Source organism: Dendrobates tinctorius, unplaced genomic scaffold (assembly GCF_039654945.1).
Source record: "Dendrobates tinctorius isolate UK_male_01 unplaced genomic scaffold, ASM3965494v1 ptg000364l, whole genome shotgun sequence".
In the NCBI taxonomy this organism is placed as follows: Eukaryota; Metazoa; Chordata; class Amphibia; order Anura; family Dendrobatidae; genus Dendrobates; species Dendrobates tinctorius.
Window position 1 is genome coordinate 753,832 of NW_027362030.1, and position 15,166 is coordinate 768,997.

General features: G+C 47.5%; 1 protein-coding gene across 1 annotated transcript in view; it reads right to left on the bottom strand.

Annotated features, from left to right (window-relative positions):
* Positions 1-6,518: 6,518 nt before the first annotated feature.
* The window catches only part of COIL (coilin), a 60,253-nt gene continuing 51,605 nt past the window's right edge, over positions 6,519-15,166 (bottom strand). The window contains exon 7 of the mRNA XM_073562695.1: positions 6,519-6,871. Within this exon, the coding sequence (XP_073418796.1) occupies positions 6,788-6,871 (84 nt within the window). The 3' untranslated portion in view covers positions 6,519-6,787. The remainder of the gene's footprint in view (positions 6,872-15,166) is intronic.

Consider the following 15,166-nt stretch of genomic DNA (forward strand, 5'->3'; position numbering starts at 1 on the left):
GGGATGGTTGTTCCTCCCGGACGATTTTTGCAGTGCATTGCTGGCACAAGGTTTTTCTTTTTATAATCGGAAGGGAGTTTTTTCCTACAGATGGCGCATTTGTGTCTTGTAGATTCTCTTCCGTTTTTGGTGTAGGATCCTAAACCAAAAAGGTGTATACCCTTTTCCAAGTGTACTCACTGGGCCAGGGTTTGTGCTGGGCTCTGCAGAAGCAGCTTTGAGGGAAGACGTATCCATCATGCAGACGTTAGTCCTTCCTTAAATAGGAACCGAGATCCAGCGTTTCCTTACCTCATCCAATCGGATGAGACCGCTCCCCCCTCAGTTCCTGGCGCCACCTGTTTTTTTTTCTTTTTAAATTTCCCGCCAAGATGGCGGTGCGTTCCACTGTGGAACGCAAGGCGCAAGTGACGTCGCGCCTTCGGACCCGGCGGTGAACGTCACTTCCGGTGCATGCCGTTCGGTTAGAGACGAGCATGCGGCGCGCGGGGGGAGCAGATCCCTGGGCTGGGGAGCTACGGGAGGCCCCCAGCCCGACTCACCATCCAGCATTGCCGGAGCGCCGGAGGATGGTGCGGGTCCCGCCAGCGGCAGGAGCAGCGTCCGGGGAGGAAGGTCCGGGACGATCGACCCTGGCTGCCCGGCTCACAGGTAAGAAACTCCGGGATCTCCCCGGCCCCATCCATGGAGCACACAGAACCTCTTCATCCCTATTAGGGACAGGAAAACACTGGGGATTAGAGGAAGGGGAGGGCTATTTAACCTCGTTTCCTGTCCCTAATTAGGATGGGGTGGCAACCTCCTGTGTGCTGTCGTGGAGGGGATTGGAGAAAATAACTATTTATCAATGAAATTTCAAACCAAAATAGACGACATACAAGCGTAAAAACAATAAAAATAGCCAAATGGCTAAATACACAAATGGTGACCTGCCCATAATATAGCTAAAATCACTGGGGCACCGGTGGGCACATTCGTGCTACTGTGTGCAGGGTCCTCGGGGTACATCACAGCTCAGAGGGCATCATCCACCTGTAAGGCCAGTAGCTGCTGGTGGTGGTCCTTACTCTCCAGGTGGAAGGTCCCCGTCCTCAGCATTTATAACCCAGAGAGGATTTCCACCAACGCAAAGCTTCTGTGAGCGCAATCAGGGGGCAGGAAAACTAACAATGGGGTTTAGAATCATAGAATCGTAGAGTTGGAAGGGACCTCCTGGGCCATCTGGTCCAACCCCCTGCTCAAAGCAGGATTCGCTAAATCATCCCAGTCAGATGTCTGTCCAGCCTCTGTTTGAAGACTTCCATTGAAGGAGAACTCACCACTTCTCGTGGCAGCCTGTTCCACTCATTGATCATACTGTCAAAAAGTTTTTTCTAATATCTAATCTGTGTCTCCTCCCATTCAGTTTCATCCCATTGCTTCTAGTCTTTCCTTGTGCAAATGAGAATAAAGTTGATCCTTCTACAATGTGACAGCCCTTTAGATATTTGTAGACAGCAATTAAGTCTCCTCTCAGTCTTCTCTTTTGCAAACTAAACATTCCCAAATCCTGCAACCTTTCCTCATAAGACAGGGTTTGCAGACCGGTCACCATTCTGGTCGCTCTTTTCTGAACTTGCTCCAGTTTGTTGATGTCTTTTTTAAAATGTGGTGCCCAAAACTGGACACAATATTCCAGATGAGGTCTGACCAAAGAGGAGTAGAGGGAAATAATGACTTCACGTGATCTAGACTGTATGCTTCTGTTAATACATCCTAGAACTGCATTTGCCTTTTTTGCTGCTGCATCACACTGTTGGCTCATATTCAGTCTGTGATCTATTAGTATACCCAAGTCTTTTTCACATGTGCTGTCACTTAGCCCTATTCCTCCCATTCTATATATGCTTTTTTCATTTTTATTGCCCAGATGTAGTACTTTGCATTTCTCCCTGTTAAAAACCATTCTGTTAGTTACTGCCCACTTCTCCAGTTTATTTAAATCTTTTTGAATCCTCTCTCTCTCTTCTCTAGTATTAGCTATCCCTCCTAGCTTTGTGTCATCAGCAAATTTAATCAGTTTACCCTCAATTCCTTCATCTAAATCGTTGATAAAGATGTTGAACAATACAGGGCCCAGGACAGAGCCCTGTGGTACCCCACTTGAGACATTCTTCCAACTGGATGTGCAGCCATTTACGACCACTCTTTGGGTCCGATCACTAAGCCAGTTATGAATCCACCTAACAGTTGCCTTGTCCATTCCATACTTAGTCATTTTTTCAATAAGGATTGTATGAGAGACTTTGTCAAATGCTTTGCTGAAGTCAAGATATACTATATCTACAGCATTTCCTTGATCCACCCAATCAGTGATACCGTCATAGAAGGAAATTAAGTTAGTCTGACATGACTTATTAGTTACAAACCCATGCTGACTCTGTTTGATCACTTCATTCTTATCCAGGTATTGACTTAAATGTTGTTTAATAATTTGTTCAAAGATCTTTCCTGGTATAGAAGTCAGACTCACCGGCCTATAGTTGCCTGGGTCCACCTTCTTCCCCTTTTTGAAGATAGGAACAACATTTGCTCTTCTCCAGTCTTCTGGCACTTCTCCTGTTCTCCAAGAATTTTCAAAGATTATGGAGAGTGGTTCAGAAATTTCTTCTGCTATCTCCTTCAGTACTCTGGGGTGTAATTCATCTGGACCTGGAGACTTGAATTCATTTAGGTTAGCTAAGTGTTTCCTCACTATCTTTCTGTTTATAGATATCCTGGATTCTTCTATTCCCTTAATAGGACAGTGAATAACAGTTGGTGTTACATTTCCTTTCTGAGAAAAAACAGATGCAAAATAGGAATTTAAAAGTTCAGCCTTCTCAACATCCTGTCTTACCATTTCATCATTTTCATCCTGTAAAAATCCTATAGCATCTTTGACTTTTCTTTTACTTTTGACATATCCCCAAAATCCTTTATTATTGCTTTTGACATCTCTTGCAAGCCTCAATTCATTTTCAGCTTTAGATAATCTGATTTGTGCCCTGCAGATTCTGCAGACAGCATTATATTCTTCTTTAGATATGCCTCCCTCTTTCCATTTTATAAACATTTTTTTCTTCCTTTTTAGCATGTGCTTAAGTTCTGTGTTCATCCATCCTGGTTTCCTTAAATGCTTCCTATTCTTCCCTCTTTTCGGAATTGTTAACAACTGTGCTTTGAGAATTTCATTTTTCAAGATTTCCCATCCTTCCTGGACATTTTTGTCTTTAAGGATATCCAGCCATTGGATCCCTCCAATTCTCTTTCTGAATCCCTTAAAATCTGCCTTTCTGAAATCTAACCTTGACGTCTGAGTCTTCACAGGTCTTCCGCCTCTAGTTATCCAAAATTCTAAAATAGCATGGTCGCTACCTCCTAGGGTTCCAGCCACTTTTACCTCCTCAACCATTTCCTCCCTGTTTATAAGGATTAGATCCAAGGTAGCAGTTCCCCTTGTTTTCTCCCCTACCTTTTGGAAGATAAAGTTGTCAGCAAGAGAGGATAAGAATTTCCTTGACCTGTTAGTTTTGCCTGAGAGAGATTCCCAACAAATGTCTGGATAGTTGAAATCTCCCATGACAACTATGTCATATTTTTTGGAGAACTTGGCCATTTGATGCATAAAGAGTTCATCCATATCTTCAGCTTGCACAGGCGGCCTGTAGTAAATGCCTACAATGGTGTCCTTTCCATTGTTCTGTCCTTGTATTCTTACCCAAACAGTTTCCACAGAACTCCCAGTCTCTGAAGCTTCAATCTCTGTGCAGATATACGCGTTTCTAACATACAATGCGACACCCCCTCCTCGTTTATCAAGTCTGTTTCTTGCAAATAAGTTGTATCCTTCTAGTCTTGTATTCCAATCATGTGTATCGTCCCACCAAGTTTCAGTGATTCCAATGACATCATATTTCTGTTCCTGTGTTAGTAGTTCCAATTCTCCTTGTTTGTTGCCCATGCTTTGTGCATTAGTATAGAAACATTTTAGTTTGTGATTGGTTTCTCTTTCTCCAATATTTTTATTAATTAGATTCTTTCGTCTTTGTTCTTCCTTTCCACTTCTATTAGCAGAGTTCTCAATAGCATTTGTCAGGTGTATGGCTTTTTCTGGTCTTTTGCTTCCCTTCCCATGTTGTTCTAGTTTAAAGCTCTCCTTACAAGTGTAGCAAGGCGACTTCCAAATACCTGCTTTCCAGTCTTCGTAAGGTGCACCCCATCTCTAGCAAGTAGTCCATCGTATAAGTAGTTCACTCCGTGATCCAGAAATCCAAATCGTTGCTGACGGCACCATCGACGTAGCCAGTTGTTCACCTGCAGAATCTTATTCCACCTCCTTGTTCCATGGCCATCCACTGGGAGGATGGAAGAGAAGACCACCTGCGCTCCCAGTTCTTTCACTTTCTTGCCTAAGTCTTCAAAGTCTCTGCAGATGGTTTCCAGGTCGTTTCTTGCGGTGTCATTTGTCCCCACATGTAGTAGCAGGAATGGGTAGTCATCTGTAGGTCTGAAGAGTCCTGATATCCTGTCAGACACATCTTTAATTTTTGCACCTGGAAGACAGCACATTTCTCTTGAAGTTATATCCGGTCTGCAGATAGCGGCCTCTGTTCCTCTCAACAGGGAATCCCCCATGACCACCACTCTCCGTTTCTTCTTCACATTTTTCTTTCTCCATCCAGGAGGACTCTGAAGGCGTACAAGGTTGCTGTTTGTTGGCAAAGTCTTATCCTGATGTATTTCTTCATCATTTTCCTGCGTGAGAGCCTGGTACTGGTTTCTGAGCAGTATGGGTGCTGACTGCCTCCTGATCCTCCTGCTTCTCTGGGTCACATGTCTCCATTCCTCTGTTTCTTCAGGTGCACTTCGAATTTCTTCTCTTTCTGTAACATGAAGAGATAATTCTGCTCTGTCCAAGAACTCTTCACCTTCCTTAATGATCTTCAACGTAGCCAACCTCTCTTCGAGATTTTGCAACTTTTCCTCCAACAGGGACACAAGCTTGCATTTGTGGCATGTGAAGTTTGGCTTTTCCACTGGTAAGTCTGTGAACATGTAGCAAGAAATGCAGCTCACCAAATGGCTCCTGGCCTCTTCCATCTTGAGATTTCTTAAAAACGATGAAAGATGAGCCAAAATCCTATCGGCGCGCGGTTTTTCAGATTTCCTCTTTTCAGCTGCAACGGCCAAAACCCAGTGATCGTTGAGCTCGCGGAGACTCTTCACTTATCCCAGAAGGCACTGGGAATATGCAAATGATCTCCTCAAGACTCTTCCCCTGGTTTTCCGATTTCCTCTTTTCAGCTGCAACGGCCAAAACCCAGTGATCGTTGAGCTCGCGGAGACTCTTCACTTATCCCAGAAGGCACTGGGAATATGCAAATGATCTCCTCAAGACTCTTCCCCTGGTTTTCCGATTTCCTCTTTTCAGCTGCAACGGCCAAAACCCAGTGATCGTTGAGCTCGCGGAGACTCTTCACTTATCCCAGAAGGCACTGGGAATATGCAAATGATCTCCTCAAGACTCTTCCCCTGGTTTTCCGATTTCCTCTTTTCAGCTGCAACGGCCAAAACCCAGTGATCGTTGAGCTCGCGGAGACTCTTCACTTATCCCAGAAGGCACTGGGAATATGCAAATGATCTCCTCAAGACTCTTCCCCTGGTTTCAACAAACCTGTCCCCTGATAACAGAGAGCGCAGTCCAGTGCAGAAAAGAAGGAAACCCAAATATATTTACAACTCACACATTCTCAGATCTGAAGGAGACGCTCAGAAGTGACGGCTACAAGGCAGCAAGAGCAGAAAGTCCTGGAGATTCAAAACTGCCTTGAAAACCTTCCAGATTTGCATTCAGCTCGCAGGCGGAGGACGCCCATCTGTAATGCTGCTGTAAGCCAATGAAGTGTAGAAAGCGGCACTCAACACAAGCAGATCAGTAAAGTGCACTTCACTCCAGCCAAAGGACTGCAGGGACATCAGTGACATGAGCAACAGCTGTTTTGCTGACTACTCGCTTCTTCAGGCTCACACGTGTGAATGCCCGCTTCGTCAGGTGTGAGAGTGCATGCTTCTTCAGTCTCACATGTGAGAGTGCACGCTTCGTCAGGTATGAGAGTGCACCACGAGCATGCGGTGAGAGTGCACGCTTCGTCAGGTGTGAGTGCACGCTTTGTCAGGCTCACACGTGTGAGTGCCCGCTTCTTCAGGTGGGAGCGTGCACGCTTCTTCAGTCTCGTGTGAGTGCCGCTGTCCTCATTCTCTACAATGTATTCGTTTAGTAGCATGTATCATCCTGAGCACAAGTTATGGCTATTATAATCCAGTGATCGCACTTTTCCTTCCATGTCTGTGTGGTGGTGGTGGTGCCCGCGTGTTCTCTTGGATTTGGCGAGCTCTGCTGTAAGAACCTGTCAGTGCGCTCACCACCTGCACCATAAGCTCTCAGGGTGGAGGACCCCCCATATGTAGCGCTGCTGTGAGGACATATGATGCAGATATAATAAATGCAATATTTTATTCCATTTTATAAAAGCATTGATCCCCGGACAATCGAGGAAAAAAAAATGTGAAAGTATATAAACATGATGACCGCTGAATTCATCACCCGTAGAGAGACCTGATCAAGTCCTCAATCAGGGGTCTGGAATCACAAAACCCATCAGCAGGAGTCAGAGGACTGAAGGGACGAAAACCATCAGAACCAGTCGGGGAACCGGAACCACTAAAACCATCAGCGCAAGTCAGGGGCCAGGAGCCAAGGAATCCATCAGTGGCCCAGAGCCAGCAATGAAGGATGATCAGATTCTGTCACCAATCTCGGTTCAATGAGCGAACTCCAGTGCTGTGTGATCTACAGACAAAAAAATACTCAGTAATATCTTATAACACTACCTCCCTCCCGTGATCTCCAGACCTATGTGCTCTACAGACAGTATATAATACTCCTCCCTCCCCTGAGCTCCAGCCCTATGTGCTCTACAGACAGTCCTATGTGTCCTACAGACAGTATATAACACTACCTCCCTCCCGTGATATCCAGCCCTATGTGCTCTACACACAGTATATAATACTCCTCACTCCCCTGATCTCCAGCCCTATGTGCTCTACAGACAGTCCTATGTGTCCTACAGACAGTATATAACACTACCTCCCTCCCGTGATCTCCAGCCCTATGTGCTCTACAGACAGTATATAATACTCCTCCCTCCCCTGAGCTCCAGCCCTATGTGTCCTACAGACAGTATATAACACTACCTCCCTCCTGTGATATCCAGCCCTATGTGCTCTACACACAGTATATAATACTCCTCCCTCCCCTGATCTCCAGCCCTATGTGCTCTACACACAGTATATAATACTCCTCCCTCCCCTGATCTCCAGCCCTATGTGCTCTACAGACAGTATATAATACTCCTCCCTCCCGTGATCTCCAGCCCAATGTGCTCTACAGACAGTATATAATACTCCTCCCTCCCGTGATCTCCAGCCCTATGTGCTCTACACACAGTATATAATACTCCTCCCTCCCCTGATCTCCAGCCCTATGTTCTCTACAGACAGTATATAATACTCCTCCCTCCCCTGAGCGCCAGCCCTGTGTTCTACAGACAGTATATAACACTACCTCCCTCCCGTGATCTCCTGCCCTATGTGCTCTACAGACAGTATATAATACTCCTCCCTCCCCTGATCTCCAGCCCTATGTGCTCTACAGACAGTATATAACACTCCTCCCTCCCCTGAGCTCCAGCCCTGTGTGCTCTACAGACAGTCCTATGTGTCCTACAGACAGTATATAACACTACCTCCCTCCCGTGATATCCAGCCCTATGTGCTCTACACACAGTATATAATACTCCTCCCTCCCCTGATCTCCAGCCCTATGTGCTCTACAGACAGTCCTATGTGTCCTACAGACAGTATATAACACTACCTCCCTCCCGTGATCTCCAGCCCTATGTGCTCTACAGACAGTATATAATACTCCTCCCTCCCCTGAGCTCCAGCCCTGTGTCCTACAGACAGTATATAACACTACCTCCCTCCCGTGATATCCAGCCCTATGTGCTCTACACACAGTATATAATACTCCTCCCTCCCCTGATCTCCAGCCCTATGTGCTCTACACACAGTATATAATACTCCTCCCTCCCCTGATCTCCAGCCCTATGTGCTCTACAGACAGTATATAATACTCCTCCCTTCCCTGATCTCCAGCCCAATGTGCTCTACAGACAGTATATAATACTCCTCCCTCCCGTGATCTCCAGCCCTATGTGCTCTACACACAGTATATAATACTCCTCCCTCCCCTGATCTCCAGCCCTATGTTCTCTACAGACAGTATATAATACTCCTCCCTCCCCTGAGCGCCAGCCCTGTGTTCTACAGACAGTATATAACACTACCTCCCTCCCGTGATCTCCTGCCCTATGTGCTCTACAGACAGTATATAATACTCCTCCCTCCCCTGATCTCCAGCCCTATGTGCTCTACAGACAGTATATAACACTCCTCCCTCCCCTGAGCTCCAGCCCTGTGTGTCCTACAGACAGTATATAACACTACCTCCCTCCCGTGATCTCCAGCCCTATGTGCTCTACAGACAGTATAATACTCCTCCCTCCCCTGACCTCCAACCGTGTGCTCTACAGACAGTATATAATACTCCTCCCTCCCCTAATCCCCAGCCCTGGTTGCTCTACAGACAGTATATAATACTCCTCCCTCCCCTAATCCCCAGCCCTATGTGCTCTACAGACAGTATATAATACTCCTCCCTCCCCTGATCTCCAGCCCTATGTGCTCTACAGACAGTATATAATACTCCTCCCTCCCCTGATCCCCAGCCCTATGTGCTCTACAGGCAGTATATAATACTCCTCCCTCCCCGAGCTCCAGCCCTATGTGCTCTACAGACAGTATATAATACTCCTCCCTCCCCTGATCTCCAGCCCTATGTGCTCTACAGACCGTATATAATACTCCGCCCTCCCCTGATATCCAGCCCTATGTGCTCTACAGACAGTATATAATATTCCTCCCTCCCCTGATCTCCAGCCCTATGTGCTCTACAGACAGTATATAATACTCCTCCCTCCCCTGATCTCCAGCCCTATGTGCTCTACAGACAGTATATAATACTCCTCCCTCCCCTGAGCTCCAGCCCAATGTGCTCTACAGACAGTATATAATACTCCTCCCTCCCCTGATCTCCAGCCCTATGTGCTCTACAGACAGTATATAATACTCCTCCCTCCCCTGATCTCCAGCCCTATGTGCTCTACAGACAGTATATAATACTCCTCCCTCCCCTGATATCCAGCCCTATGTGCTCTACAGACAGTATAATACTCCTCCCTCCCCTGATCTCCAGCCCTATGTGCTCTACAGACAGTATATAATACTCCTCCCTCCCCTAATCCCCAGCCCTATGTGCTCTACAGACAGTATATAATACTCCTCCCTCCCCTAAACCCCAGCCCAATGTGCTCTACAGACAGTATATAATACTCCTCCCTCCCCTGATCTCCAGCCCTATGTGCTCTACAGACAGTATATAATACTCCTCCCTCCCCTGATCTCCAGCCCTATGTGCTCTACAGACAGTATATAATACTCCTCCCTCCCCTGATCTCCAGCCCTATGTGCTCTACAGACAGTATATAATACTCCTCCCTCCCCTGAGCTCCAGCCCTATGTGCTCTACAGACAGTATATAATACTCCTCCCTCCCCTGAGCTCCAGCCCTATGTGCTCTACAGACAGTATATAATACTCCTCCCTCCCCTGAGCTCCAGCCCAATGTGCTCTACAGACAGTATACAATACTCCTCCCTCCCTTGATCTCCAGCCCTATGTGCTCTACAGACAGTATATAATACTCCTCACTCCCCTGATCTCCAGCCCTATGTGCTCTACAGAGAGTATATAATACTCCTCCCTCCCCTGATCTCCAGCCCTATGTGCTCTACAGACAGTATATAATACTCCTTCCTCCCCTGATCTCCAACCCTGGGTGCTCTACAGACAGTATATAATACAACTTCCTCCCCTGATCTCCAGTCCTATGTGCTCTACAGACAGTATATAATACTCCTCCCTCCCCCAAGCTCCAACCCTATGTGCTCTACAGACAGTATATAATACTCCTCCCTCCTCTGACCTCCAACCGTGTGCTCTGCAGACAGTATATAATACTCCTCCCTCCCCTGATCTCCAGCCCTATGTGCTCTACAGACAGTATATAATACTCCTCCCTCCCCTAATCCCCAGCCCTGGATGCTCTACAGACAGTATATAATACTCCTCCCTCCCCCAAGCTCCAACCCTATGTGCTCTACAGACAGTATATAATACTCCTCCCTCCCCTGAGCTCCAGCCCAATGTGCTCTACAGACAGTATATAATACTCCTCCCTCCCCTGATCTCCAGCCCTATGTGCTCTACAGACAGTATATAATACTCCTCCCTCCCCTGAGCTCCAGCCTTATGTGCTCTACAGACAGTATATAATACTCCTCCCTCCCCTGAGCTCCAGCCCTATGTGCTCTACAGACAGTATATAATACTCCTCCCTCCCCTGAGCTCCAGCCCTATGTGCTCTACAGACAGTATATAATACTCCTCCCTCCCTTGATCTCCAGCCCTATGTGCTCTACAGACAGTATATAATACTCCTCCCTCCCCTAATCCCCAGCCCTATGTGCTCTACAGACAGTATATAATACTCCTCCCTCCCCTAAACCCCAGCCCAATGTGCTCTACAGACAGTATATAATACTCCTCCCTCCCCTGATCTCCAGCCCTATGTGCTCTACAGACAGTATATAATACTCCTCCCTCCCCTGATCTCCAGCCCTATGTGCTCTACAGACAGTATATAATACTCCTCCCTCCCCTGATCTCCAGCCCTATGTGCTCTACAGACAGTATATAATACTCCTCCCTCCCCTGAGCTCCAGCCCTATGTGCTCTACAGACAGTATATAATACTCCTCCCTCCCCTGAGCTCCAGCCCTATGTGCTCTACAGACAGTATATAATACTCCTCCCTCCCCTGAGCTCCAGCCCAATGTGCTCTACAGACAGTATACAATACTCCTCCCTCCCTTGATCTCCAGCCCTATGTGCTCTACAGACAGTATATAATACTCCTCACTCCCCTGATCTCCAGCCCTATGTGCTCTACAGAGAGTATATAATACTCCTCCCTCCCCTGATCTCCAGCCCTATGTGCTCTACAGACAGTATATAATACTCCTTCCTCCCCTGATCTCCAACCCTGGGTGCTCTACAGACAGTATATAATACAACTTCCTCCCCTGATCTCCAGTCCTATGTGCTCTACAGACAGTATATAATACTCCTCCCTCCCCCAAGCTCCAACCCTATGTGCTCTACAGACAGTATATAATACTCCTCCCTCCTCTGACCTCCAACCGTGTGCTCTGCAGACAGTATATAATACTCCTCCCTCCCCTGATCTCCAGCCCTATGTGCTCTACAGACAGTATATAACACTCCTCCCTCCCCTAATCCCCAGCCCTGGATGCTCTACAGACAGTATATAATACTCCTCCCTCCCCCAAGCTCCAACCCTATGTGCTCTACAGACAGTATATAATACTCCTCCCTCCCCTGAGCTCCAGCCCAATGTGCTCTACAGACAGTATATAATACTCCTCCCTCCCCTGATCTCCAGCCCTATGTGCTCTACAGACAGTATATAATACTCCTCCCTCCCCTGAGCTCCAGCCTTATGTGCTCTACAGACAGTATATAATACTCCTCCCTCCCCTGAGCTCCAGCCCTATGTGCTCTACAGACAGTATATAATACTCCTCCCTCCCCTGAGCTCCAGCCCTATGTGCTCTACAGACAGTATATAATACTCCTCCCTCCCTTGATCTCCAGCCCTATGTGCTCTACAGACAGTATATAATACTCCTCCCTCCCCTAATCCCCAGCCCTGGATGCTCTACAGACAGTATATAATACTCCTCCCTCCCCCAAGCTCCAACCCTATGTGCTCTACAGACAGTATATAATACTCCTCCCTCCCCTGAGCTCCAGCCCAATGTGCTCTACAGACAGTATATAATACTCCTCCCTCCCCTGATCTCCAGCCCTATGTGCTCTACAGACAGTATATAATACTCCTCCCTCCCCTGATCTCCAGCCCTATGTGCTCTACAGACAGTATATAATACTCCTCCCTCCCCTGATCTCCAGCCCTATGTGCTCTACAGACAGTATATAATACTCCTCCCTCCCCTGAGCTCCAGCCCTATGTGCTCTACAGACAGTATATAATACTCCTCCCTCCCCTGATCTCCAGCCCTATGTGCTCTACAGACAGTATATAACACTCCTCCCTCCCCTGAGCTCCAGCCCTGTGTGTCCTACAGACAGTATATAACACTACCTCCCTCCCGTGATCTCCAGCCCTATGTGCTCTACAGACAGTATAATACTCCTCCCTCCCCTGACCTCCAACCGTGTGCTCTACAGACAGTATATAATACTCCTCCCTCCCCTAATCCCCAGCCCTGGTTGCTCTACAGACAGTATATAATACTCCTCCCTCCCCTAATCCCCAGCCCTATGTGCTCTACAGACAGTATATAATACTCCTCCCTCCCCTGATCTCCAGCCCTATGTGCTCTACAGACAGTATATAATACTCCTCCCTCCCCTGATCCCCAGCCCTATGTGCTCTACAGGCAGTATATAATACTCCTCCCTCCCCGAGCTCCAGCCCTATGTGCTCTACAGACAGTATATAATACTCCTCCCTCCCCTGATCTCCAGCCCTATGTGCTCTACAGACCGTATATAATACTCCGCCCTCCCCTGATATCCAGCCCTATGTGCTCTACAGACAGTATATAATATTCCTCCCTCCCCTGATCTCCAGCCCTATGTGCTCTACAGACAGTATATAATACTCCTCCCTCCCCTGATCTCCAGCCCTATGTGCTCTACAGACAGTATATAATACTCCTCCCTCCCCTGAGCTCCAGCCCAATGTGCTCTACAGACAGTATATAATACTCCTCCCTCCCCTGATCTCCAGCCCTATGTGCTCTACAGACAGTATATAATACTCCTCCCTCCCCTGATCTCCAGCCCTATGTGCTCTACAGACAGTATATAATACTCCTCCCTCCCCTGATATCCAGCCCTATGTGCTCTACAGACAGTATAATACTCCTCCCTCCCCTGATCTCCAGCCCTATGTGCTCTACAGACAGTATATAATACTCCTCCCTCCCCTAATCCCCAGCCCTATGTGCTCTACAGACAGTATATAATACTCCTCCCTCCCCTAAACCCCAGCCCAATGTGCTCTACAGACAGTATATAATACTCCTCCCTCCCCTGATCTCCAGCCCTATGTGCTCTACAGACAGTATATAATACTCCTCCCTCCCCTGATCTCCAGCCCTATGTGCTCTACAGACAGTATATAATACTCCTCCCTCCCCTGATCTCCAGCCCTATGTGCTCTACAGACAGTATATAATACTCCTCCCTCCCCTGAGCTCCAGCCCTATGTGCTCTACAGACAGTATATAATACTCCTCCCTCCCCTGAGCTCCAGCCCTATGTGCTCTACAGACAGTATATAATACTCCTCCCTCCCCTGAGCTCCAGCCCAATGTGCTCTACAGACAGTATACAATACTCCTCCCTCCCTTGATCTCCAGCCCTATGTGCTCTACAGACAGTATATAATACTCCTCACTCCCCTGATCTCCAGCCCTATGTGCTCTACAGAGAGTATATAATACTCCTCCCTCCCCTGATCTCCAGCCCTATGTGCTCTACAGACAGTATATAATACTCCTTCCTCCCCTGATCTCCAACCCTGGGTGCTCTACAGACAGTATATAATACAACTTCCTCCCCTGATCTCCAGTCCTATGTGCTCTACAGACAGTATATAATACTCCTCCCTCCCCCAAGCTCCAACCCTATGTGCTCTACAGACAGTATATAATACTCCTCCCTCCTCTGACCTCCAACCGTGTGCTCTGCAGACAGTATATAATACTCCTCCCTCCCCTGATCTCCAGCCCTATGTGCTCTACAGACAGTATATAATACTCCTCCCTCCCCTAATCCCCAGCCCTGGATGCTCTACAGACAGTATATAATACTCCTCCCTCCCCCAAGCTCCAACCCTATGTGCTCTACAGACAGTATATAATACTCCTCCCTCCCCTGAGCTCCAGCCCAATGTGCTCTACAGACAGTATATAATACTCCTCCCTCCCCTGATCTCCAGCCCTATGTGCTCTACAGACAGTATATAATACTCCTCCCTCCCCTGAGCTCCAGCCTTATGTGCTCTACAGACAGTATATAATACTCCTCCCTCCCCTGAGCTCCAGCCCTATGTGCTCTACAGACAGTATATAATACTCCTCCCTCCCCTGAGCTCCAGCCCTATGTGCTCTACAGACAGTATATAATACTCCTCCCTCCCTTGATCTCCAGCCCTATGTGCTCTACAGACAGTATATAATACTCCTCCCTCCCCTAATCCCCAGCCCTATGTGCTCTACAGACAGTATATAATACTCCTCCCTCCCCTAAACCCCAGCCCAATGTGCTCTACAGACAGTATATAATACTCCTCCCTCCCCTGATCTCCAGCCCTATGTGCTCTACAGACAGTATATAATACTCCTCCCTCCCCTGATCTCCAGCCCTATGTGCTCTACAGACAGTATATAATACTCCTCCCTCCCCTGATCTCCAGCCCTATGTGCTCTACAGACAGTATATAATACTCCTCCCTCCCCTGAGCTCCAGCCCTATGTGCTCTACAGACAGTATATAATACTCCTCCCTCCCCTGAGCTCCAGCCCTATGTGCTCTACAGACAGTATATAATACTCCTCCCTCCCCTGAGCTCCAGCCCAATGTGCTCTACAGACAGTATACAATACTCCTCCCTCCCTTGATCTCCAGCCCTATGTGCTCTACAGACAGTATATAATACTCCTCACTCCCCTGATCTCCAGCCCTATGTGCTCTACAGAGAGTATATAATACTCCTCCCTCCCCTGATCTCCAGCCCTATGTGCTCTACAGACAGTATATAATACTCCTTCCTCCCCTGATCTCCAACCCT